Here is a 26,035-nt window from a genome sequence, read left to right as displayed (position 1 = left end):
AGGTGAGCAGGCACCGTCCCCGCACCACGCCGGGGCCCAGGCCCCATGAGGGACGTCCCTGAGGGAGAGAAGCAGCCCGGGAGGGAGGCCCGAGGACGGCCCGGCACGGAGTGGCTGAGCCACGCGGTCACCACCTGGCTTCCCCTAGAGCCCACGGTCCTGGCGCAGCTGGAGAACATGCAGGAGACCCCCACGCAGGTCAGCCTGGCCCTCCACCTCCCTGAACGCAGTGACAAGGACATCAACAGTAAGTCAGCGGCGGTGGTGGGGATTTGGGGACCAGTCGTTCTCAGGGGCCCCAGAGACAGCAGCAGGAGGCGGGAGGTGGCCGAGCCCCAAGCCTGGGCAGGGCGGAGACAGTGCCCCCCACTCGCCCAGGCGGTGGTGGCCAGCAGGCAGGACCCACACAGGCCCCCTGCGACCCCGTGGAGACGCCCAGGCAGGATGTGGGTGCTCTCTGCTGAGTGACCTTTAACCCGTGTCTTCGCCCAGTGTTCTCGTGCTGAGCTGGGTCCATGCTGTCGCGCTGCGGCTCGCTCACCCCCGCTGTGGCGTGGAGTCCGCGGGAACTCACTGGCTCTCCCCCTGCATCTGGCCCACGGACCTCCTCGCACAGGCTTCCTGGCACGCGTGTGAGCGCAGAAATGCCGGATCTCAGGATGTGTGAATTCCCGAAGTACACGAGAGCGCTAAGTCGCTGTGTACGTAGTGATGTCAGTCTACACCCTCAGCATGATCAAGGGATGCAGTTCTCCCGTCTCCCCAGAACTGGCCTTGCTGGGCGCCGGGCCTGCCGGCAGACGGGGGAGCACACACCGGGGTCTGGCTTTGCAGCTGGGGAGCCCTGATGCGGCGCCCTGATGCGCCCCAGCTTCTTCCCGGTGTCTGCCAAAGGCGTCTGCCCTTCTGTGGTCTCGGTCTTGGTGGCTGCCACCCAGGACAGGCAGTTGCCGTCCCCAGGCAACACCGGCCAGGGCAGAGCTCAGGCCACTGTGCTCTGTAACTCTTGCTAGTGTAGGAGCAGCCCACTGCCCCCACCCCCTCCCAGACGGCCTTCTCTGTGTTTCCGTGTGTGTGTGTCTGTGTGAGTGTGCGAAACAGACTCAGGACTTAGTGGTGACAGCTGCACAGGGAGGGAGGTGACAGTGGCGGCTCCTGGGAACCTCCTGCCCGCAGCTGCAGGAACGGGGGCTCAGGGCCCAGCAGCAGGGACTGGCGTAAGTATCGGTCATGGTGTCTGCAGCGTGGCTGCCCCGGACACAGGGTGAGGACTGATGACACGAGCCGCGGGTTCCAAATACCCCTGCACACAGCCGTGTTCCGTGGGCTGCTGCGAAATGTCTCTGGACAATTGTGCAGTGTCTAAAATTCACATGGCACTGCAAGGGACCCAGAATAGCAAGAATAGAGGAAACAGATTCGAGGACTCACACTTCCCAGGGTCAAAACTTAGTGCGAACCAATGGTGACCAGGCAGTGGTGGCACTGGCTTTAGGGACAGGCGCTAGATAAGTGGAATGAAGCTGAGAGTCCGGGAGTGCGGCCACACCCCTGCGGCCAGCTGACTCTGACAAGGGGCCAGGACCATCCAGTGGGGAAGGAACAGTCTTCTCAGCGGCGGTGCCGGGACAACTGGTCAGCACACGCAGAAGAATGAGGCTGGACCCCGCCTCATACACAGATTCACACAAAATGCACCAAAGACCTAAATGTCAGGAGCCAAACATCGTGTTAGAAGAAAACGTGAATAAATCTTCATGACCTTGGATTTGGCAGAGGATTCTTAGATACAACAAAGTATGAGCAATAGTAACAAAAAGATGAACTGCTCTTCATGCTTCATGAAGCTCTTTATGCTTCAGAGGACACCATCAAGGAACTGAGAGGACAGCCCATGGAATGGGAGGCAATCCTGGCAAACTGTATCTGATGAGGGGCCTGTATCTAGAATATATAAAGAACTCTTACAACTGAGTAATAAAAAGACAGCCTAATCTAAAAACGGGCAAAGGACCTAAATAGACCCTCGCGGAGGAAGACACACTGCTGGCCAGTGAGCTCCTGGACAGGCGCTCGGCACACGGGTCAGCAGGAAAACGCAAACGAGACGCCCCTGTGCACCCACGGGACGGCCGGAACCGCAAAGCCGGCGGCGGTGAGTTGGGGAAACTGGGACCCTCATCTGCCACCGGCAGGAACGTGAAGTGTGTGGCAGCTTTGGGAAGAACAGATTGGCCACTCCGCCATGCCTGAATGACCCAGCCCTGGGCACACGCCCAGAAGCAGTTCACACACGTCCACACGCCCTGTGCACGGATGCTTGTGGCAGCGTGACACAGCAGCAAACCGTGGAAACCACCAACACACGCATCGGCTGCCAGGTGGGAACCAAGCGCGGCACACCCACTCCATGGATGCTGCTGGACCACCGGCGGGAAAGGGACGAAGCGTACACGCCGGGACACACACGAACCCTGCAGACATGCTGAGGGAAAGAGGCCAGTCACGAGAAACCACACACAACACGACTCCTTCCGTGTGAAAGTCCAAGTCCAGAACAGGGACAGCTGCAGCAGCAGGAGCTGGGTTAGGGCTGGGCTGGGGCGGGTGGGGTGGTGACAGCTACAGGGTACGAGATTCCTTCTGAGGTGACGAAAATGTTCCGGAATCGTGGCGACGGACGCAGGTATCTGTGAAGACACTAACAACTAGTGAACTGCACACTTTAACTGGGCAAACTTTGTTATGCAAATGATACCTCAGTAGAGCTGGTTTTAAACAGTAACGTGCAGAACGGTATTTTCAGTATGTTGTCGTTTGTGCGGGAAAATGGAGAAGGGAAATGTGAATTTTTTCTTGTATTTAAAAAGAAATAAAACTAATGAAACGGTTAACTGCATGGGGAAGGAAAGGACAGGGCTTCTCTGAATGTTCCTTGTCTAATAGTTTTGACCTTAGAACCAAGAAAATGTTTATTAAAAGAACAAAAAGAAAAGGCGACACCTAAAAGTTGAAAACAAACGGAAACAAATGAACCTACTGATCACGCTGACAGCGAAACCACACAGGGAGAAGCGGCCTTTCCAGCAGTTTCCGCAGCAGCAGTCTAGCTGCTCGCGGCTGGCGGGTGGGGTCTAAGGGTGGAAAGTGTTGCCAAGGAATGTAGCTGTCCTCAGCGTGATGTCAGCACTGACACCGGTGTTGTTATTTTGAAACTAGCACATGTATATTGTAGGATGAAGAAAACAATTATGTTAATGTCCCAAGACGTTCAGCATAAAGAAATAAAAATATAAAATCAAAGAAATTAAAGACCTTGTTTTTTAATTTAATTCTGTTATTTGGACTGGAAATACTGGTATAGACACATGACTTGTCTGTTTTTTAAACACCTCCTTTCCCGGTCCTGCTCCTGAGAAGGCCTGGAGCAGCGAGGCCCTCGCAGCAGTGCGCGCCCTGAGCACCCGGACTGCCAGCTCTGGGCTTCGCTCTCACAAAGGAACTGGGATCTTTCGAGAAACAGCTGATTCCAAGACCAAAGCAGGGTAAGGATGAAACAATCCCAAGACGCCCTGTGCAGAAAGCAACCAAGCTTCAGACACAACCGGGACTGTGTCCAAAGGGCAGAGGAGCCACCCTGAAGGGTTGCCCCCTGGCTAAAGATGGAATAATCTGAGCATCAAGAAAACTAGTGACGGCAATGACTGAAACCCGTCAAGTGCGTCAACTCTACGTGGTCACCATGATGCTCGCCAAGGAAAAACAGCTGTTGGTCGACTCTGGAGCGTGCTGGGGACCGACGCGTCTGCACGGGTGAAGGAAAAGGCTTGCACGTTCCTCCTGCCTGGCCTGTAAGGACCACAGTTCAGGTGGCCCCAGGCGGCTGCTGGAAGGCCCGTCCTCTCCAACAGCTCTGCAGCCAGACCTGGTCCGGGGACGACCTTGGATCAGGGACCCCATGGCTGCTCCAACCATCAGGTGCGAGCAAGGCCTGTGGGGACTTTACTGGGGACTGATCAGCCCTCACGTCACTCAAGCGGGGCTCAGACACGTCCCACACCCTGGGGAGGCTGGCAGTGCCCGAGCCTTCGCGTGAGGCAGCCCCGCAAAGACCATCCGAACCTGAACCCGACTGGCCCCTCCGTCTAACTAGAGCGTTTACAGGAAACGGCGCGGGAACAATCAATGCCACAAGTGCCCAATGGGTCAGATCCAGGAGAGCAACTCTAAGGACAAGTGACCTTGTTCCTGCAGTAAATAAAGAGGGAGCAGACTGAAGGGGGCAGGGCAAGAGAGACTTGAGACACGTCACATAGAGGCAAGGTGTTGATCCTACGAGCCCCACCTGGGCTAGACCAGCTGTGAAGGCCATTTGCGCGCTGATCGGAGAAGTGACCGTGGTCCAGGACATCGTGCAGTGTCGAGGAACGACTGCTGGTTTGTGACGGCAGCACTGTGGTTTGTGGAGTGTTGGGTACTGACGTGTTCACAGGTGAAACGGCGGATGGTTCCGTGAGCTGCTCTGAAATTCTGCAGCGAGAGGAGGAAGGGTGAGAAAGACGACACGGATGACACAAGACCGGCCCGTGCCGATCACCACTGCAGCCGAGTGCAGGGGCCCTTCATTCTTCATGTGCTGCAGTTTTGAAAAGTTTCACAATAAAAGGTTTTTTTAAAGCCCACAACACATTTTCAGCACATGAGGAAAGACAAAAAGATAAGGACAGTCCCTGAGGACAAACGAGGGGGCGAAAGGAGAAAGAGGAAATAGACCAGTGAGGAAGGAGGGGACGGGTCCGGGACAGAAACCGAGGGCCAGGCCGGTGGGGACGGGCCTCATGGTGGGGTTGCCACGTTAGCTGGGGAGGCCGGGCCCGGCTCAGTGTCAGGTGACATGGGGCACACACAATTCTCACTCTCCTGTTTTTCAACGGTTTTTAAGTTAAAAAGTAAAACAACAGGGATCTCGACAACGCTAGAAAAAACGACAGGCTCGCGGCCACGGTGCGGTGAGGGTGCCGTGGGGCCGCGGGAGCCACCGTCCTGCAGACGTGGCTGGCGCCGCGCACAGGCCGCCTGGGCTGGAGGACCGAGGGGCCCAGGTTCCAGGTAGAGGAAACCCCGAGTGGGGACAAAGCCAGCAACAGGCGGGTGGGGGCGGGGCCGGGGGCGCTCAGCCCCAGGATCCTGTTCCTCCCTCCCTCCCTCGTCACGAGGCCGGGCCAGGCGTGCTGCGGGCTGTCTCTTTCCCTCTGCTCTCGCCGTACACCTGAAATGGGACCACCCTGTCGGGCCGGTGGTGTCTGGGAGCCGCAGGGAAGGGAGACAGGCCTGTCACTGCGTCTCGGGCCGGGGCACGGGGGAGACAGCAACGCGTCTGTGCGAGCAGACCTCCCCCTGGGGTCCCAGTGACTAAACTCTTGTCTTTTCCAGATGCCCCGGGGAACTGCTCGGAAAACCCCTGTCAGAACGGGGGCACCTGTGTGCCGGGCGCCGGCACCCACAGCTGCGACTGCGGGCCGGGGTTCAAAGGCAGGCGCTGCGAGCTCGGTGAGTCGGGGCTCAGCCTCGGCCCAGGACCGCTGGGCACGGGTGGGCTTGCGTGGGGGCCTCCAGACGGTGCGTGCCAGGCAGGGAGGCCAGTGGGCGGGAGCCTCGCAGATGGTTGTGAGCCACCGGGGACGGCGCTGCCGCCGGAGAGCCACCATGGAAGGTGCGGCCAGAAACAGCGGCCTCCAAACAGGCCCCACAGGGCGGCGGCTGCAGGGAGAGCAGGGGGCTCAGTGGAGAAGGAGCGACACCCGGGCTGGGCACCGGCGGGGGACGGGGGCTCCCACCCGCATCTGGTGATCCCGAGGCCTCTCCTGCCGGCACAGGGACCCTGGGGACGGGGCATCCAGCTCAGGAAGCAGCTGGTGTAGCCCCCGGGCCCGGGCAGGGGTCTCCCAGGGGGCAGGAGGGGAGCACCCGGCACGGAGCTCCTCACTCGCCTTCTCCCTGTGCCCGCAGCCTGCAGGAAGGTGCCCCGGCCCTGCACGCGGCTCTTCTCCGAGACAAAGTCCTTTCCCGTCTGGGAGGGAGGCGTCTGTCACCACATGTAAGTCGGTTTCTGTCCCCGGCCTTGCCACATTCTAGAGTGTTCCTGACTTTCCAAAGTGCTTTCTCAGAGTCTGGGGAGGGGTGTGGTCACGGTCACAGAAGGGACTTGACTTGACCCCCAGTTCCCTTCACGTGACACAACGGGAAAGTGAGGCAGAAACACAGATAACTCGCCCGGGTCCACGCAGCTCAGCGGGGGCTGAGAAGGACCCAGGCCCCGGTGGAGGGCGCACTCTCATGGACACGACCTTCCTCCTGTCTCTCCCTTAGAGCCCCCTGGAAAACACCTGGCACAGGGAACATCAGTCCCAGCTCTGCCACTAACTCAGGATGTGTCCCTGGGCAAATCACTCGTGCCTCAGTTTCCCCACCTGTAAAATGGGCAGTCGAGGGAGAGTTGCCTAGCTCATCTCTTAGGGCCTTTCTTGCTACATTCTGTGACTCGGTGGGTCAACAGTGAACTTACTGAGCACCTACTGTGTGCAGGCCCTCTTCTAGGCACTCAGCACACACCCGTGAGCAGAACAGACCAAAGTTCTGCCCTCGGGGCCCGTACGTTCCAGATGGTGGGACAGAGGAGAAAGAGTGTCCCATGTGTCACGCGGTGCTGCGGCTGGTGGTGGGAGCCAGGGAGACGGAGAGAGTCCAACGGGGGAGCCAGGAGAGCCGGAGGTGGGGTGGCGGGCGGCCAGCGTGGCCACAGGCAGGAGGGAGGAACACGCCCGTCAGCGCCAGGGACCAAGCCCCTGCGTGCGCAGCCGGCCGGGCACGTCTGGGGAAGGGGCAGAGGCCACGTGAGCGAGGTGGAGAGCGGCGGAAGGGGAGGGGCCTGGGAGACCAGCAAACGGGGAGCAGCCGAAGGGTCCCCAGCAGGGGAGGGACACACTGGCCGACAATCTCAAAGACCACTCTACGTGCCTGCGGGGTGGGACGTGGAGGGTGAGGGCACAGCGTTACTGGGCACAGGGTCGGGCTCGATGCCTGGGGGGTGCACACGAGACACTGGCCTGGCTGGGACTGGGGGGCCATGTTGGCAGGTGTAGAATTGGGGTGCTGTGCAGCGGCCGGCCACACCCACAGGGCCCTCACTCTTCCAGCCGTGCCAGTTACATCAGTGTCCGCCGGCGACCCCCAGGCACACGTATGTTAGGTGCCCCCTGGGTACCCAACACAGACCAAAAGCTTTCTGTTCTCTCACTGTTAACCTGTCTGCATATTTAAAGTGACTTTCTCATGCTTAACATGCAGTGGGGTCTTGCTTTATGTCCAGTCTGACATCTCTGTCTTCTATTGGCGTTTAGGCCGTTTACATTCATTGCATTAACCAAGATGACTGAAGTGGCTGGGTTTCAATCCTCCATACCACTTTTCCATTTTTCCCATCTGCTTTTTGTTACTTGTTCTCTTTTCCTGCCTAGTTTTGGATTAAATATTTTTTAGGATTCCATTTTACCTCTACTATTGGCTTATTGGTTGTACTTCTTTGGTTTACGTTTTAGTGGTTGCTCTAGGATTTACCACGTGCATCTTCAGCTGATCACAATATACCTTTAATTGCTATCATACAACTTCAGTGTAATATCAGACTCACAACAACACGCTTCCTCTGTGCCCTCCCTCCCTTTGAATTATCATTGCCAGACTCTGCTTCCCCGTGTGCTGTGACCTGCACAGTGTTCTCTTTGCTCTCAACAGACATGCGTATGTTTAAGTGTTGGCAGCGAACAGGCTCTTGTGCTTGCCGCACGCCTGCCATCTCCAGCCGTGTTCGTTCCTTCCTGCAGACCTAAGATTCCTGGGGTGACACTTCCTACAGCACAGGTCTGCTGGCAATGAATTCTCTCTGCTTTTGTCTAAAAAGGTTTTCATGTCACCTGCATTTCTGCAGGGTCATTTGCTGAATACAGAGCTCCTGGTGGACGGCAGCATTTTTTCTTTCAGCACTTTAGAGATGTGGTTCCTTGTCCGGCGTGCGAGGCTGCAGATGGGAACGCGGCAGTCTCTTCTCTGTGTCCCCTGTGTGTGATGCGTCCTCTGACCCCCCCCCTGCTGGCTGCTTTTACACTTTCTCTTTCTTTCTGTTTTTTTTATTTTCTGCATAACTTATTGTGATGTTAATTAACATCAAGTAAACATCCATTTTCATCACGTGCTTCTGTCCATCTGTTTTCTTGAACAGTTTTCATTCCTTCTTCCAAAACGCGGCTGCCACACTCGGGACGATGCAGCACTTGGAAAGCCATGGCTGGAGGACGTTCACCTGCGGCTGCCCCATGCTCAGCACCCGCCGTGGTGGCCCTCGTTCTTTCACTGCCATCTGCTATGAGCTTTCGGAAAACATTTGTCACAACGACCTTCACACACCTTCAAAACTCAGCTGCCGTCCCACTAGCATAACCGTTTGTCTCTGGTTTTGGACAGTTTCATTACGATGTGCTTGGCTGTAGCTGTGTGTTTTTATTCCCTGGAATTTCTTACGCTTCTTGGATTTCTGGATTTTTAGCTTTCATCAAATTTGGAAACACATGTCCATTATTTCTTCACGTATTTTTTCCGTCCCTCCATTTCTCTCCTCCCCTCCGGGCCCCCAGCTGTGCCTGTGCCCCACAGGCCACCGCAGCTCTTAGCAAAATTGTCTTTTTCTCTCTGCTCTTCATTTTGATAGATTCTATTGCTGTGCATTCAAGGTTATTGATTTTTTCTTCTGCAGCATCTAATCTACCATTAATCCTATTCTGTAAAACTTCCATTTCAGACGCTATGTTTCACCATGTCTAGAAGTTCCATTTAGGTCTCTCCTAGATCACCCGTGTCTCTCGCTATGCGTGTGTTTTCCTGTCAACTACTGCACTTGCGGACCCAATTTATAACAGATGATTGAAGGTCTTTATCTGTTATTTCTGTCAACACTCTCATTTCTGGGTCTTTTTCTATTGAATTATTTTTCTCCAGGTTATAGGTAACTTTTTCTTTTTTTGATTCTTCATATGATTCTTTGAATGTCTTATAATTTTTTTATTGGATGCTGGACATTATAAACTTTATGTTACCAAGTGCTGGATTTTTTTTTTTTTGTATTCTTTTCAAGAATGTTGGTTTGCTTCTGCAAGGCAGTTATTTGAGTACAGTTTGTGCCTTCTGAGAGCTGTGCGGAGCAGCCTTTACTCTGGGGTGGACTCCGGCCCACTTGGGTGGTGTGGTCTTTCTGGCCTGTTACTCAACAAGACCCTCCTCTCGGCTCTGGGAACTGCTCGCTCCTCAGGGTTCCCCTTTGCCCGGCGGCGTGGGCTGCACCCTGGGCTCGCACAGCGCAACTCCTGTCCCCGGGGCCTGTGCAGGTTCTGGAGCTCCCCTCCGCACGGCTCCCCTCTCGTGTTCTGCCCCAGAACGGCAGCTGGTCCTCAACCCCGAGGGACCAGCACTTGGATCCTCCTTCCTGCGGCGCCGGCCTCAGTGCTCCGGGCTGAATTCTAGGCGGGTCACAGGGCTCATCTTTGTTTCTCTTCTCCCAGGGATCACAGTCTTGCACGGTTTTCTAACATCTGAAAGTAGTTACTTCCTGTATTTTGTCCAGTTCTCTTTTTGTTCACATCGGGAGGTTAATTCCAGATCCTGCTACTATCTCATGGCCGGAAGCAGAAGTCTTACTATGGGTTTGCAGCCCTAAAGGTTCTACCACACTTAGCGTATGAATTGCAGCATTGCCCACTGGACTCCTCGGGTTTCCCTTCTAAACAGCTCTGACATTTCAGCGCCTTAACACGAGCCGGAGCGCCTTCTACTCATGCTTGTCTGCAAGCCTGCGAGGAGTGGTGTGCGTAATGCCCACTTTACACAAAGCTCAAGAGTGGCCCAGTTAATGGAGGGAGGAGGCAGGGCTGGAAACCAGCCTCCTGCCCCGCAGCCCTGGGCTTCCCGAGCTTCTCCACACAGGACCCGGGAAGCGGAAGAGGGGGTCAGACCCCCCCAGGCCATGGGCCACGTGGCCTCAAGCAAAGACATTTTACCTTTTCTTACCATGTGACTTTGTCAGCGCTCATCGAGATGTACACTGCAATGGGTTTATTTTCTGTAGATCATACATCAGTGAACTTTGTAAAAAGTCACAGGACTTTTATGTTGGACATTGAGTACATCTAGAGGCGGTGATATTTTATTAAGAAGATAATGGCTTTGCCCTCAAACACCTTCGTGCGTCCCTGTGGGTCCACACAGCCGAGGTGCATCAGGGCCACGTTCTGCTTCCCCGCCCGGCTTTACCAAGCTTCCTTGTGACAACAGGTACAAGAGAGTCTACAAGGTTCACCAAGACGTCTGCTTCAAGGAGAGCTGTGAGGGCACCGGCCTCAGGAAAAGCCCACACAGGTGCGTCTCAGGGAGGCCCCTGCTGGGTCCTGCGTGTGGCTCGCAGGGTGACGGGGCCAGGGTGACCCTGGGGACTGAGAGCTGTGGGACGTGCAGCCAGGGCCAGGACGTCCCTGTGCCCAGACACGCAGCCCCCGCACAGCCATGCTCCGCTCAGGGGCGTGTGTCCCTGTGTTGTGCATGTGAACACGCACGGATGGGTACAGCTGGGCATGCTGGCTGGGGAGTCACCGGGTCATGCATGTTCACAGGGGACACGCTGCTGCCCCTGGGAAGAACAGCGTGTCACCGACACCCAAGTATATGCAAATACAGTAAATCTCTGTTTAGTTTTTATTCACTCACACCCAAGCTCTTTCCCCAAAGGGTTCAAAGTCATCACGACAATTATGACTATTAGGCTTCCACTAAACGCTGTGTCTAAGAACATCAAATCCTTCCAGAACCAGAGTCCAAACCTCAGTCACAGTCTTCGCAGACTGTGACGACCACACGTGCTGCTTGTGCGTCACGGCTGGGCCTGAGCACGCCCCTGCCTGCCCCGCGGGAGCTCCTGCCCCTTGCTCACGCCCTCTCCCGCCATGGCTCACACCCCCCACAGCTACCGCGAGCCAGGTGTGTGCACACGGACTGAAGGCTCATGTCCGTGCCGGGGTCTGCAGGGACGGCGTCCCCCACACGGGAGTGCACGCGAGCCAAAGCCAGACTTCAGCCAGATTCAAGCATCATGCAGCAGCCAAGGCTCACAAGTCCCCTTTTCATTAAACCACTGTCCTCTCACTGTTTCAGGAAACAAAGTAAGAGTCAAACACTGGAGAAATCTTAAGGTACGTCCCCCCACCGCTCCCCGACTGCCCCCGCAGAGCCGCTGGGAGGGGTGGCCCTGCCGAGCCTGGACTGACGCTGCTGCTGTCATCTCCGCGAGCTCCGCCAAAGAAAGCTGGGTGGGCGCTGCCGTCCCAAACAGGAAGGTCTCAGAACCCCCAGCGGGGAGCGGACATAAATGTGGCCCAGCCACCGACAAACACATCTTCAAGTGGAAATGAGGCTCTCTGGGGTGGGGACAAATGCCACTCTCTCGAGGGAAATGGGGCCAAGAGCCCTCTGCCCAGCTGCAGTGGGGGGAGGGGGAAGGTGGGCACCCAGAGCGGCCGGAAGACCACCTGGCCCCGGAGGGATGGGCTGAGGTGTGGCAGGCCGGGGAGGGATGGAAGGGGCCTCCCAGACGCTGGGAACGGCGTCCTCCTGGGGGAAACGGGCGGGGCCCCGACCACACCACACAAAAGGTCCTGAAGACCGTCTCTCGCTGGGAGGGTCACAGTGGACACGGGGTTCCCCATCACAAACCCTGAAATGAAAGAAATGTTCCGACTCTGCGTTTGTCTAGTTCAGCATCCCCAAACTTTCTAGGCAACCAAACCGCCATCCTGCCCCCACCTCCCCACACACAAACTCTGCTGGATCTTAAAGAATGTTGGTGTTCTTCACGACACTCTGGAAACCACCGGGCTATGCCATAGAAACCCCCCGACAGCCTACAGTCAGTTTCACGCTGACGGAAACTTCCCGACGTGGCACCAGGAATGAAAGACGCATTTCACTACTCACACGCCTTGGACGAGCCCACACGCCGTCTTCCCGGCGCTGCAGAGGGGAGAGGGGGCAGCCTCGCAGCACAGCATCTTCTCACACGGCTGCGGAAATAAAGGAGAATGTCATTGGGAGACCTTTAAAAACAAGCAGGAGGAAAGGCCCTTTCCAGGCCCAGGTGCAAGCGAGGCGGAGCTCCCACGCCCCCCGGGGAGGGGAGGCCAGGGCCGGAGCTCTGCTGGCATCAGACACCCAGGCCTTAACGTTGGCCATGAGATCCCCCCGTTTCCAGTGTGGAAAATCCCTCGTAATAGACAGCAGCATACGGCACAGTCCTGTCTGCTCCAAGGCTTCCTCCCCCCCACCGCACCCTCCAGACACACCCGCAGAACACACTCCGAGGCGTGCGAGTTTACCACAGTCACGCATCACTTAACTACGGGGACATGTTCTGAGACGTGCGATTAGGCAGTTTCCTTGTGCAGGAACATGAGAACATGGACACAAACCTACAAGATACAGCCTACTACACACCTCGGCTATGTGACAGAGCCTTGTTCCTGGGCCACACACCTGTGCAGCATGACACTGTGCTGAATGCTGCAGGCAGTTGTAACATGACGCAAACTGTGTATCTAAACATAGAAAAGGTACAGGAAAAGTATAAAAGATAAAAAATGGTGCAGTTGTATAGGGCACCTACCATGAGTGGAGCTTGCAGGACAGGAAGCTGCTCTGAGTGCATAAGTGTGAGTGTGAGTGAGCATGAGCGTGAGTGAGCATGAGTGAGCATGAGCGTGAGTGAAGGTGAGCATGAGTGTGAGCATGAGTATGAGTGTGAGTTAGCGTGAGCGAGCGTGTGTGAGCGTGAGTGAGCATGAGCATTAGTGAAGGTGAGTGAGCATGAGTGTGAGCGTGAGTATGAGTGTGAGTTAGCGTGAGCGAGCGTGTGTGAGCGTGAGTGAGCATGAGCATTAGTGAAGGTGAGTGAGCATGAGTGTGAGCGTGAGTATGAGTGTGAGTTAGCGTGAGCGAGCGTGTGTGAGCGTGAGTGAGCATGAGCATTAGTGAAGGTGAGTGAGCATGAGTGTGAGCGTGAGTATGAGTGTGAGTTAGCGTGAGCGAGCGTGAGTGTGTGAGCGTGAGTGAGCATGAGCATTAGTGAGGGTGAGTGAGCGTGAAGGCCTGGGACATCACTGTGCACTACTGCAGACTTTGCAGATGTTACACACTTAGGCTACCTACACTAAATTTCTAAAAAACAATTTTTTTCTTTCTTCAATAACCGGTTAACCTTAGCTTACTTTATAACCTTTTAAATTTTTTTTAACTTTTTGACTCTTTTGTAATAGCAGCTTAAAACACATTGTACAGCTCTACAAAGATATTTTTCCTTTCTTTATATCTTTATATCCTTATTCTACAAGAATTTTCCTATTTTTAACTTTTTTTTTTTTACTTTTTAAACTTTATTAAAAACTAAGACATAGGCTAGACGTGGTGGTTGACACCTGTAATCGCAGCACTTTGGGAGGCCGAGGCAGGAGGACTGCTTGAGGCCAGGAGTTCAACATAGCAAGAACCCATCTCTGCAAAAAATGTAAAAGTTGGCTGGGTGTGGTGGCGCACACCTGCAGTCCCAGCTGCCCGGGAGGCTGAGGCAGGACACTCGCCGGAGCCCACAGTCAAGGCTGCAGGGGCTGCGATGACGCCACTGCACTCCAGCCTGGGCAACAGAGCAAGTCCTGCCTCAAAAAATAAACATAAAAAATCGAGACACACACACTAGCCTAGGCCTGCGCAGGGTCAGGGTCATCAGTCTCACTGTCTCCTCCTCTGAGTCTTGTCCCACGGAAGGTCTGCAGGGCCATGGTGCGCGTGCAGCTGTCACCTCCTGTGACAGTGCCTCCCTCGGGACTCTCCTGAAGGACCTGCCGGGGCTGTTTTCCAGTTACACTCTGGTCTGCAAGTGGGAGGCGTGCGCCGTGGAGTGGGGATCAGAAGTGCACACTAACAGTGCAGTGAACACATGAACCAGTGACACGGCGTTCGTCGCCACATGCCGTCCACAGCTGTGTGGCTCCACTTCCGCATGGCTGGTGGCACTCGTCTGTGTCCACAAACGTGAGTGATGCTATGACGGCTGTGACGTCACCAGGTGACAGGAACTTTTCTGCTCTGTTATAATCTCACGGGACCTTCAAACACGTGGTCCCTCACTGACCGAGACGTCACTGTGCAGCACACGGCTGTACTAGGATCGAGAACCCACAGACATAATCCGTGCCTGAAACATGCATGTGACAGCAAGTCACCTGACATATTAATATATCTATTAAAGACCTGCTCAGGAAATCCTTTTCTATAAAAACAAACCAGAAACCCCCAATTAACTATTAAATTATCACGTACCAGCTTACAGAACACCTATGGAAAAACACAAAAAAGCAGGAAACAGAAATACACCCTCCCAGACATCCACCCGAGAACAACATAAGAATTACTTCGGTCCAGAGCGGCTAGACGCAGCCCGGGCCCTGGCAGGAAAGATCCGGGGCCATCTCCTCGCGGAGGGCAGGGAGAGCAGCCTGCTGGGTTCACACCTGAGCTCGCCGCTGAGCCAAATGGTCCTGAAGACATGGGCACAGTCGGTCTTCCCCGGCAGCCTGTCCCTGTCCCCACACCCACTGCCACGTGAGACCCTGATGCTTTAACAGCGCCGGGTCCTCCAGGGGTCCCCAAAGACCTAAACAGCATCACTGAGAGAGACGGGAGGACTGGGGGGGACCATCCTTTCCCTCACTCCTTGCTTTGTTTTCTCTTCAAAGGATTTAGGACGTTCTTGTTACACCCTGCCAACCTCAAGAGTTTCTAAAACCCAGGAAGACAAGGTCTAACAATTGGATTGAAAAGGACACCCTGAGAGACCAGGTGCTGGCTGGAGCCAGTCCCCTCTGTGACCTCCGTCCCCAAGCGTCAGCAGGCAGACGGCCAGGCTGTGCAGGTCCAGGCTGGAGCCAGTCCCCTCTGCGACCTCTGTCCCCAAGCCTCAGCAGACAGATGCCAGGCTGCACACTCACCAGCCCACCCTGGGAGACGCCCCGGAGACGGCCATCTACCAGTCCTGCCACCTGCCAGTCCAGCCGTCTGCCAGTCCTGCCGTCTGCCAGTCCAGCCGTCTGCCAGTCCTGCCGTCTGCCAGTCCAGCCGTCTGCCAGTCCAGCCGTCTGCCAGTCCTGCCGTCTGCCAGTCCAGCCGTCTGCCAGTCCTGCCGTCTGCCAGTCCAGCCGTCTGCCAGTCCAGCCGTCTGCCAGTCCAGCCGTCTGCCAGTCCTGCCGTCTGCCAGTCCTGCCGTCTGCCAGTCCAGCCGTCTGCCAGTCCTGCCGTCTGCCAGTCCTGCCGTCTGCCAGTCCTGCCGTCTGCCAGTCCAGCCGTCTGCCAGTCCAGCCGTCTGCCAGTCCTGCCGTCTGCCAGTCCAGCCGTCTGCCAGTCCAGCCGTCTGCCAGTCCAGCCGTCTGCCAGTCCTGCCATCTGCCAGTCCAGCCGTCTGCCAGTCCAGCCGTCTGCCAGTCCTGCGACGCATCTGAGCAGCCCGTGCTACGCCCAGGCTGCGGTTTGTGCAGGCGTGGTCTGCGCCTCTGTGTGAAGAGGGACGGCAGCCTGTCACCAGCCTGCCTGGCGAGGCGCCAGTCATACCTCTGCAACCCTCAGATCCCAGGGCCAGAGACGGAATTCTCCCTGCGAGCCCTAGCGAACCGGGGAGGAGCTGCCACCGTGCAGGGCGGAGCGGGCAGGGGCGGGCGATGCCAGGAGGCAGGCCAGGCCCCAGCACCGCTGATCCTGCTCTGCTCTCCCCCCGTCACTTACACTCCCCATCCCACAGGCCTATGACCCGGGACAGGGCTCATCTACTCTGAAAGAGGAAATGTTAGTGAATACCAAGGTGGAGCTTAGAGACCTCCAGTCTGCAGCAGGGCTGGCAGAGCTTCTCTGCAAAGGGTCAGACGAGGAACAGTCGTGGCCTGCAGACCAGAGGTCCCGTTCAGCTTTGCCATGTGGCACAGACACAGCCACAGCCGTGAAACTGCATGCGTGTGGCTGTTCCAATAAAACTTTATTTTACAAAAACAAGGGGTGGCCAAACTGGCCCCGGGCCATAGTTGGCAAACCCCTGGTCCACAACATCACCTGGCTTCAGTCTTACGCAAAGGAAGCTACCCCTGGGTGACAAGTCACCACCAAGGCACCAAAGACCCCTGAATTTTCCTGGAGAAAAGCTATCCAGACCCCTACGTGGAGAGCCAAGGCGCAGCGCCAGGAAGCAGCACCGGCTCCTCCTCACACGTCGCAATGCGACAGCAACAGATGCCTGGGGTGGGCTGGATGACGTCCAGGTCTCCTTTCAGTCCGTGCCTCAAGCAACACTGTTTTAGGCTACCAGGCAGCACACGCAGTCTCAGATGTTCCCAGCCCACAAGCAGAACACTGCAGCATCTTACCACATCTGCTTTCCAGCACATTCTGAACAGCTGTCTTCTCCCTACACATAAGGTTAAAACCAAAGCCAGTCGCACCTCTGCTCGTGTTGAGTCTCGTCATAGCTGACCCAGCTGGGAATCGAGGACCTGCTGCACCTCCCGACTCTGCCCAGAGTCAGCATTCCAGCCACGAGGGCCTCCTTCCCTTCCTCTTTTATAAAAAGGTTTTCTAAGAGTTAGAGTATATTTTAGGCTTTTTATTTTTTATTAAAATTCTGTGTGCATATGTCTGTGTATCATGCAATTTGTCATTTTCAAAAAGGAGGAACAGGCCGGGCGCGGTGGCTCACGCCTGTAATCCTAGCACTCTGGGAGGCCGAGGCAGGCGGATTGTTTGAGCTCAGGAGTTCGAGACCAGCCTGAGCAAGAGCGAGACCCCGTCTCTACTAAAAATAGAAAAGAAATTATACGGACAGCTAAAAACATATATATATAGAAAAAATTAGCCGGGCATGGTGGTACATGCCTGTAGTTCCAGCTAATCGGGAGGCTGAGGCAGGAGGATTGCTCAAGCCCAGGAGTCTGAGGTTGCTGTGAGCTAGGCTGACGCCACGGCACTCACTCTAGCCTGGGCAACAGAGTGAGACTCTGTCTCAAAAAAAAACAAAGAAAAACGAGGAATAGTCGTTTCAAGAAGCCTCTACTGTTCTCCAGAAATGTTCCCCTGTCTCCAAAGACCCAGCTGAACACGGCAGGCTGCGCAGGGAAGGGTCTGGAACACGGGGGACAGAGAAAGCTACGTACACGAACGCCCACTGCCGACTTCAGCTGCAGCACTGGGACCCGCCACTGTTGGTCCGTGTAAGCTGCAGCGTTACGAGCAAACGGTGATATCACTGGAAGAGTAGACGCCAACTTTTTACTACGAAACTTTCTACTTCCTATGACCTGGAGCCCCTCAGCCATGCAGCGAACGCTGACACACTCCAGGTTCTAGCTTAGAGCCTTTGTTCAACAAGAAATGGTCTGTGCTGTCACAATGAGCCCTTTGTGATGTTTTACAAATTAAGCATCCAGCAAAAAGACGTCCTGATGCTAAAGGAATCACACTTGGTTCTTGAAACATTCCCCACGAGCCACCCTGGTTTTTGTCACATGGCTCCATCTTCAATCTCGAATATTTTCCTTGAAATCCACTCAAGGAAATGAGTAACAACAGAAGCCAAAAATTACCCGGGGCATAAAGATTTATTTCAGTGTCAAAATAAAATTATGAGTTGTTGAGTTAACCACTTGCTAATCAGGATGTGGGATGGCCACGCAACCAAGCACAGTTTTAGGACTCTGCGTGGTCCCCTGCTCGGGCACAAAAACAACATCGTAGGCTGCGGGGAGAGTGGCAGTCACTTGGATGCCACCAAGTGGGACAGTGAATGAAAACACTGGCACAGACTGCAACGTCTCCGCTTTCAGTTTTGCCCTTGGCCGAGAGAGAGTGAAGACCGACTCCCTGTTCCGCATGGCACGCGGGCTCCGGTGTGAGTGAGGAAACCTCCGCTCCCTCCTGCATCTTCCCGAAGCAGAAACTCCTCCCACTGGCAAACCGCTGCCACCAACGTCTGACTCCAGATGCGGAGTGAGTCACCGAGCTGCTTTTCTGTGTAGTCGTGCTCCAGCGTGAGCCTGGGCAAGCAAAGGCATCTCCACCTCGGAGCTGAGTCCCGCAGTGGAACACGGCTCGGCTCCACCAGAGTGTTCCAATGCACAGGGGCAAGGAGCCCTACAGAAAAATCAGCTATTTTTCTTTTAATTAGAATGATACAATTATTGTAAGTCCATTTACCATCTGAAGTTGTCACAAACAGACACATTCACGTTCGTTTATTGAGCCAGGCCTTAGGCAGCAGCTTCTCAGCCTGGGCACTAGCGTTCTGGGCTGGGTCACCCCCTCGTGGGGGCGTCCTGTGCACCACTGATGTGTTGCAGCGTCCCTGGCCTCTGCTCCCTAGATCCTAGTAGCACGCTCCCAGAGGTCGTGACACCACATCTCCAGAGATCACCAGATGAAGGTCAAGACGCCCCCCAGGTGAGGACAGTAGCCTTGGAGGATTCTTACTGGGGCTATGTGGGAAAAACAAGGCCAAGCATTGGCCTTTCACATAGTTGTTACAATGCTGCCAAGAGGATCTGAATTTTGGTCCCATCACCAAAAATACTTTCTGCTTCAATCCCATGCCAACTCCTGAGGAAGGGCTACCTAGAACATTCTAGGTTGCACCAATCCTCTAGGCCCCTCTTAGAGCTCACACCATCAACGCCAGCCTCTACCTCAGAGATCGCCCCCAGCTTATGTCAAATTCCTGTTTCCCTTCCCGGCACTTTAAACTGCTCCTCAAACCCAGAGGGTTCCCCAAGGCAGCACCTCCACCATGGGGGCTGTGGGGAGCTCCCTGCACCCTGGCCCAGCCCACCCCACTCTGTGACCCTCTCCTCTCCTCTGGTTCTAGAAGCCCACGTGTTACCTGGGCAGGGCAGACCACCGCTTCAGACCACTCCAGGCCAGCACGCTCTGGCTGGACAGGCCACAGGGCCCAAGGCGCCAAGCCAGCCAGTGCCCACTGGCCAGGGGCTGGCACGAGAGCCAACTTCCCCAGACAGGAGGGCCTGTTCCTCACAAAGGTAGAGAAAAGTGCCTGGAGCTTTGCTGGCCTTAGAAGCTGTGCAAAATTAAGCCACACGTTATTAATCAATTTCCTTTTACTCTGCTGTACACTGAATGCAGTTAGGAAGCAATAAGATACTTTTGGATTAAAAACAAGTATTTTTGTGGAAAACCTGCTACTTGTTTTCATAAAATAAAGTGCTATGATGTTCTAAAACCTTATTCTGCCTTCTCATAATTTTATGTTTATCACTAGAAAAAAATATAAAGTGATTCTTGAGCCAGAAGAAGGAACCCCATCCTCCCCGGTCATGGAATTGTCACCAACACATTTAGAAGTAAACCAAATTTTCATGTACTGAGTCCCCTGGATTTTAACAGCTCCAAGTGAGTCTCCTTTGGGCTGGGCAGGGCCTCCCACGGACACTCGCAGCAGGCAGATGGCGCGTTTCCCGTCCTGTCTGCTGCTTAGGTGATTTATGATAATTTTTACGTCAAAAGACCAGTTTTAGAATGAAACGTAACTTAAGAAGATCCAAGTGAAGGTCCCAAGAGCTTTGAGGGGAGAGCACACGTCCCTTGTCTCCACGCCCTGCCGCCCAGTCCTTCCTTCATAGCTGCTCCTCCTCGTCCTCCTCAATCTCCTCGTCCTCCTGGTCCTCGCCCAGACGTGCCCTTTCGTCGTCTGACAAGCCGCTCTCAGACTCCTCGTCCTCTTCCCGAGCCAGGAGCTTCTTAAAAACCTCAAACTCCTCAACAGAAGAACGGGCTGTCCTGGCCAAAAACTCGGCTTCTGACACTCGGAGGATGTCCTTGAGCAGCGGGTTGGGGACCTGCGTCTGCCCCTTCTTATCCGGGGTCTGGTACCGTCCCAGGCGCTCCAGGTACACGTGCCTCTGCTTAATCTTGGTCATCGAGTACTGCAAGAACTCACTCCTGACTATGTCCTGCTGCTTAACTCCCATCCTAAAGTACGCATACTGGAAGACACAAACCCATTTAGTAATCCCAGGTACAGAGTCTTAAAACCTATCATTCCACAATCCACAATAAACCTAAGTTGTCCACAAGCATTCAGAAGGAATTGCCCGATTAACAACAGTAGGATACCCACTCTATGATACTGATGTTTGTATGATGGGCGGCAGTTTTCAAAGCATTTTCAAAATTATATTGAGAAAAATGTAGCAGAAAATAAAGGGGCAGAAGGGAGAAGTTATAGTTTTCTTCAGCCGGGGGAAGGAAAACTATGAGTATGGAAAGGATAGGCAAAAAATTCAGAAAACATCTTGGAATTTAACCTAAGTTGTCATAATTATTACTAAAAAATTAGGACAACTGTCACAACTACATTTTCAAAGTCAATATGCAGAATAGATTCTAAAGATAAGAAGGTTTTAACTATTTTAAAATTAGCTATTTCAACCAGAGTCCCCATGTGGACTCTAAGAATGGGACCGAGTTATTCATTATTAATGGCAGAAAAGCTGCAGAATAGGTGTGATCAGAAGTGAAAAAGCAAAAGATCCAGAACTCGATTCTCTGATTCTCTTTGGCCAGCGTGTACAAAAGGAATCTAAGCCTTTCACCTCACCTGCTCGCATGTGGTGTCTGAGGCTCTCGTCCTACAGCTGACCCTCGCTGCTTCATGCAAAACCCGCCTTCCTACCCCGTCACTCTGTCCGTCCTCCTCACCTGGAACTTGTACTCCAGTGCCCTGGGCTCTTCTCGAAGCACAAATGGGCATCTGTGCAAAATGCTGGTCACCTGCTGTACTGTGAAGAGGCACTTCTCCTTGAGGACCTGGACAATGTCATCAATGTCCCGTTGATGCATGGTGAAAACTTCAGGGCAACAGTGAAGCACCCTCTTTAGTTTCCCTGCAGAACATTCAAAAAAGGAAAGCACATCATTTCAGGATTTCCCAGAAACCCAAGGGGTATGTGCAGCTGATTTACGCTTGCATTTAAAAAATGAACAACAATCTTCTCCCACCGCAGAACAAGTGCCAATTTCAGATGTATCTTTCCAGAAGCACCATGGAAAGGACATGCCTCCCCCCGCCCCCACTGGCTTCCTGACACTTCTCAGACTCCCCAGCCCTCCCTCCCTCAATTCCTGCTTTGTTCTGGCATCCCACCTGAAAGGCACCGACTTTGTATTCTAGGTCGTCCCTTGCCCTCCTCACCCAGAAAAGAATTTCACAGAGATTTACTCAAAGTTCAGACAGTGAGATGGGAGAGTAACTTCCCCATGTTGGGGCTCTGGGTTGATGTTTCCCTCTATAATAAAACAGTCGCTGAAGCCTTCGAGAGAGCTAGGAGCCTGAACTCAGGAGTTCCATAACCGTCGCCAAGGTGATAGTAACGCACAGCCACAAATGCTGATGTCTGGTTACTGCATGACCATATATTCTACCCAACCCAGGGAACTGGGAGTGAAAGAGGCCCTATTAATAACTGCATTAAGATAACTGGTATAAACTGGGACTATTCCAGGCAAATTGGGGTATGTGGTCTTCCTATGGACAGCTGAGCAAAATTTAGTAAATAGAGACTTAAAATCACTTATTTAAACTGTTAATAAAAATTTTCCTAACATTTGAGTTAATTGTTCTCTTAGAGTGTGAGGAATGAATCTCAGGCTCTATCTTCACCTCATAAGGCTGTGCCGAGTTTACTAATTAATAACCACAGCACGTAAGGCATTCAGTTCAGCCTTTCAGAGCACAGGTGAGAACGCTCTGTTAAGAGAAGTATACGAGGCCATCTTTTTGCTTGTCTTCTAGAGAAGAAGGCCTGTAAAGATACTGGGAAATAGTGGGGTCCTAAACCTTCCCACCACCCCAAACACAAAAAATCTCACAGGAAGAGTCACTAATGAAAAGAAATAATAGTGGACTCATCTGGTCAAAGTGAGTAGGGGTCCTTGGAGATCCTCACGAGCCCCCAACCCCCTTTCCCAGAAGGCCCCTAAAGAGATCCAAGGAACTCTGAGGATCCTTGAGGGGGTGAACACTGGTGGGGGTGGGACTAGCTAGAAGGGACAACCATGCCAGCAGTTTCCCAGGAACCTGGCAAGATCGCTCATGTTCTACAGTAAATCAAAACCCTTAGCTGGAACCTAAGGCTTCACAAGGGATGATGTCATTGGCTTTACATCACACACAGACAAAGCACTAAGGTCACTTCAAGTTGATTTAAATATCAAAGTTTACATATTTATACATGTATCAACATCACACGTCAACATCCACCTACTGAGCACACGCCATGTGCTCATCACTGTGCTGGGTGTCAGAGATCCCACGGTGAACCAACCAGACAAGAGCCTCTGTCCTGGCATTCGGTTCTCCCTTCTAGTCTTAACGAGCCCCACTTCCTTCCTGCAACGCGTTCTGCAGGGGTAACTCCTTCCTCTCCTCCAAACCAAACCACACATTCCTCCCTAGGAACAATGGACACCTGCGCAGAAACCTTCCCTAATCCATCTCACCTCAGGCCATTCTTTCCCCAACCCTGACTCCTCTCACACTATATAAAATCTGCATCTTTTGTACCTTCTTCAAGTCCAAGCTTTCGCAGGTATATAGAGCGCTTCTTCATTTGCATTATAGACAGTTTCAATAACTGGGGACTTTTCTTCAAGGCTGCATACACAGGCTCTGGATTCAGACCCAAGAGCATAAATTCTGAAATGATGTCCAGCAACTGCTGAGGGTTGGCACCTGGGCGTATACTGAGCAATTCATTAACATGGGCATCACTGAAACCCATGTCCAGGAGGGAACTGGTGACCTTCTCTAGCTCCAAGGACCCTTGATCCACAGGAGACCTCTGCTTCTCAAGGACGCACTGAGCAAGATTCGTCCTGCGCTCCGGCTCCTTCACATACTTATTGGATCCAGCACAGGGTAACTCCTCAAGGTCCCCTCCGCTGGAGGCTGTAGTCAGTTTACGCAACAAAGAAGCAGTTGTTGTTTTCCGTTCTCCAAGACAAGGAGTCTCTCTGGCCATACGGGCCCAGGTTAGAGGGAACAGGCGGCAGCAATCAAGGACCTGTGACACACAGGACCAAAAGAGAATCAATTCCTCACCACCCCAGTGTAATGGACACCACAAGATTTTTGAGCCAGGGTATTCAGTACCTTGTTCCACACAAACATTAACAGTTGTTATAAGTAATCTGAAAAATCATACCTGAACTTAAAAAAAGTCTACATAGCATAAAGTTCACACACAGAGAACAGGAAGTTTCAAGGGCAAACAGATCAGGTCAAGCAGGTGCAGCGTTAGCTTTTGTTCCTCTAAGGCAGGGACAGGGAAAACTATTTCTAGGCCACCTGGTAATGTCTGGACCTCAGACGAGTCTCCAGAGTCATGTATCTAAATTCACTGCACAAGAAGAATCTCGTCAGAGACACAGTTGACCCTGGAACAACACGGGTTTGAGCTGCTGGGGTCCACTTACATGCAGATTTTCTGCTTCTTCCACCCCGGAGACAGCAAGACCAACCCCTCCTCTTCCTCCTCCTCCTCAGCCTAAACACCTTTATGATGATCCACATCCACTTAATATTTTCCTTTGTGACTTTTTTAATATACAGAAAAATGTTTTTCACAGCCAAGAGCCTTATGATTTTCCTAATAGCATTATCTTTCTCTAGCTTACTTTATTGTAACAATACAGTCTATGATACACATAACGTTCAAAATATGTGTTAAATCGACTGTTTATGTTATCAGTAAAGGCTTCCAGGCGACAGTAGGCTACGGGTAAAGTTTTGGGGGAGTCAAAAGTTATGCGGATTTTCGGTTGGGTTGTTGAAGGGTCAACCATAATCAGTCTGACGGTCAACTTGTATACAGAAACCCTGTTACCTCAAAAATCTTCAACGGTTAAGACCAACGCTTGACAAATTAAGCACAAATCACCGAAGCCCTCAGAAACCTTCACGTCGGTCCCACCTGCCCCTCCAGCGTCACCGGCTGCGGCACCCGGCCGGCCAGTCGGGCTCTCCGGCCCCGGCCCCGCCGACGGTCCGGCTGCCCGCTCCGCCGGGAAACGCGGCTACCGCCGCGCTGAACGGAGCAGAGCCACGGGGCCAGGAATGCTGGCGAGCCCGACACGCCCTGCCCAGACCGCCCGAGAAAGCTCCTGCTGCGAGTCGCCACCACCTGGCCGTAAACACCCCGGAGGCAGCGGCTCCTCCGCGTCTCGGCCCGCCCGCGACCCCCGAGGGGGGCCCCGCAGCCCGCGCCACCTCACCTGCCGGCAAAACGCAGCCATAGCGCAGACGAGACGAACGCCGGCCCTGGCGCCGGAAGCGGCGGCCCTCCCCGGCCCATCACTTCCGGCCCCGCGGTCCGTCACCGCCGCCCCGCCCCCCGCGCCAGGCAGAAGCGCGGGCAGCGGGTTCCGTCGCCGAGCCCGCGGGTCGTGACCCCGCCGGGAGTCGAGCCGAGCGCCGCGGCCGCGGCTGGAGCGTGGCCCGGTTCTGTCGCGACGCGATGCACTGCCTTTCCCGCTTTGTAAAGCTCTCGACTGGCGCAGCGGACGAGTACCGTGTTCCGTAGTCTCGTTGGGATGACGTGGAAATTTCTCGCGAGAGTGCGGGCAACGTGGGGCTGTAGCCTCGGTTCACACCGGCCGTCTCCGTGGCAACAGCAACTGCGCCGCGGGGCGCAACGTCCTTCCCCGGGCAGCGGACGTGCACTCGGTTCCCGACGGAAATGTCCACGATTTGGGCTGTGTGAAAACCTGTACTGAACACGGACCCTGGGGCCACACACACACGAAGCCTTGACCGTTTTTAAGACTTGACCCAAGTAATAAAATGACGGGAACGGTGGCACAATTCCCTCTCTCAACAAAGGCCCTCCCAGCTCCGAGGTCTGGCTTAGGGTGAAATACTGGGACTTTTCGGCCCAAGGCGTTTTCATCCTTAACTTTCAGATCTCGGCCTGTCTGGGTGTAGAGCCGAGGCATAAGGGGGGATAGCTGTGAAGAAAAAAGTTGTGCTTTTTCAGCTGCCAGAATTTCACCACTTGTTAAGTCCAAAGCCTTAATTTATAAGTATGTCTTCCTGTTTTACCTACTTTCTGAAATGGGATAAAGGACTTGATTCTTGCATTTACTCATTTACAGAGTATCTGCTCTGTGCCAGGCACCAAGCTGGGTGCTGAAGTATTTATGTCAAAGTATCTTTGGTCAAAAGGATTGTATCAAGGAAAAGGAAGGTTGCAGTCTGTGTAGAACTGAAGAATTAGTTGCTTTTGTTGTTTTCATATTATAATATCTAATTTTCTTAGAATACTCAACTGCCAACACCTCAAAATAAATTGTGTTAATGCTTTTACACCAAAAACCTATGAAGAAAATTCTGTGAGTCACCCCAATTCCTTGGAAAGAACAGTGGAACCTGAGCAGGTTGTCCAGCTCCAGAAATAGAGCGACAGCTGGGTGCAGGGATTGCCATGAAAAACTGACATGTTCAGTCTTTTGTGAAGACGTTGCTTTCTTAAACCACACTTGAAACATGGAATGGAAAAACCGGCAGCCGCAGCCTCAGCCTCAGCACTTTTCTCTCCAGGTTATTTCTGCAAAGAACACTTGCTTGCAAAATATCTGCAAAATGCCTTCCACTGCCATCATGTCAGATGAGCTTTAATTATTTTTTCTTATAAAGAAGTAACAGTTCTTGGCCAGGCGCGTTGGCTCACGCCTGTAATCCTAGCCCTCTGGGAGGCTGAGGCGGGTGGATCGCTGGAGGTCAGGAGTTCGAGACCAGCCTCAGCAAGAGCGAGACCCCATCTCTACTAAAAATAGAAATAAAAATTAT

General features: G+C 53.7%; 2 protein-coding genes across 14 annotated transcripts in view; one reads left to right on the top strand and one right to left on the bottom strand.

Moving 5' to 3' along the window:
• The window catches only part of SNED1 (sushi, nidogen and EGF like domains 1), a 67,489-nt gene extending 52,197 nt beyond the window's left edge, over positions 1-15,292 (top strand). For 6 of the 9 annotated variants that reach the window (XM_045559896.1, XM_045559895.1, XM_045559898.1 and 3 more), the window contains 4 exons: positions 149-247; positions 5,434-5,550; positions 6,010-6,097; positions 8,279-8,560. In XM_045559896.1, coding sequence (XP_045415852.1) covers positions 149-247; positions 5,434-5,550; positions 6,010-6,097; positions 8,279-8,546 — 572 coding nt within the window. In that variant the 3' untranslated portion in view covers positions 8,547-8,560. Of the gene's footprint in view, positions 1-148; positions 248-492; positions 702-5,433; positions 5,551-6,009; positions 6,098-8,278; positions 8,561-10,380; positions 10,465-11,253; positions 11,292-14,882 lie in introns of those variants that run through there. The other 3 variants (XM_045559897.1, XM_045559901.1, XR_006736961.1) reach the window with 3 other exon arrangements.
• Positions 3,316-24,569, bottom strand: MTERF4 (mitochondrial transcription termination factor 4). 5 transcript variants are annotated; one of them, XM_045559907.1, is made up of 6 exons: positions 24,463-24,569; positions 22,754-23,252; positions 20,890-21,074; positions 12,073-12,158; positions 4,346-4,530; positions 3,316-3,925 (listed from the first exon to the last, which is right to left on the bottom strand). In XM_045559907.1, exons 1-6 carry the CDS (start codon positions 24,481-24,483, stop codon positions 3,738-3,740), a joined length of 1,164 nt encoding a protein of 387 aa, XP_045415863.1. In that variant the 5' UTR covers positions 24,484-24,569; the 3' UTR covers positions 3,316-3,737. The 5 variants fall into 5 exon arrangements, 4 of the variants coding, with proteins under 4 accessions (XP_045415863.1, XP_045415861.1, XP_045415860.1 ...); XR_006736962.1 differs by having other exon boundaries at positions 3,887-3,925; positions 4,123-4,530; positions 24,463-24,544; XM_045559905.1 differs by having other exon boundaries at positions 3,839-4,530; positions 24,463-24,544.
• Between the last annotated feature and the right edge of the window lie 1,466 nt (positions 24,570-26,035).

Source organism: Lemur catta, chromosome 8 (genome assembly GCF_020740605.2).
Source record: "Lemur catta isolate mLemCat1 chromosome 8, mLemCat1.pri, whole genome shotgun sequence".
Classification (NCBI taxonomy): Eukaryota; Metazoa; Chordata; class Mammalia; order Primates; family Lemuridae; genus Lemur; species Lemur catta.
Note: the sequence above shows the minus strand (reverse complement) of the source record. Positions and strands in the feature narration are given on the sequence as shown.

Coding starts and splice junctions, on each gene's coding strand:
- MTERF4 (XM_045559907.1), bottom strand. CDS start 24,483: ATGGCTGCGTTTTGCCGGCAG. Junction 21,075..22,753: donor AAAGCTTGGACTTGAAGAAG/GTACAAAAGATG, acceptor AATGTTCTGCAG/GGAAACTAAAGAGGGTGCTT. Junction 4,531..12,072: donor TGTGGGCTCGTCCAAGGCGT/GTGAGTAGTGAA, acceptor CTCTCGCTGCAG/AATTTCAGAGCAGCTCACGG.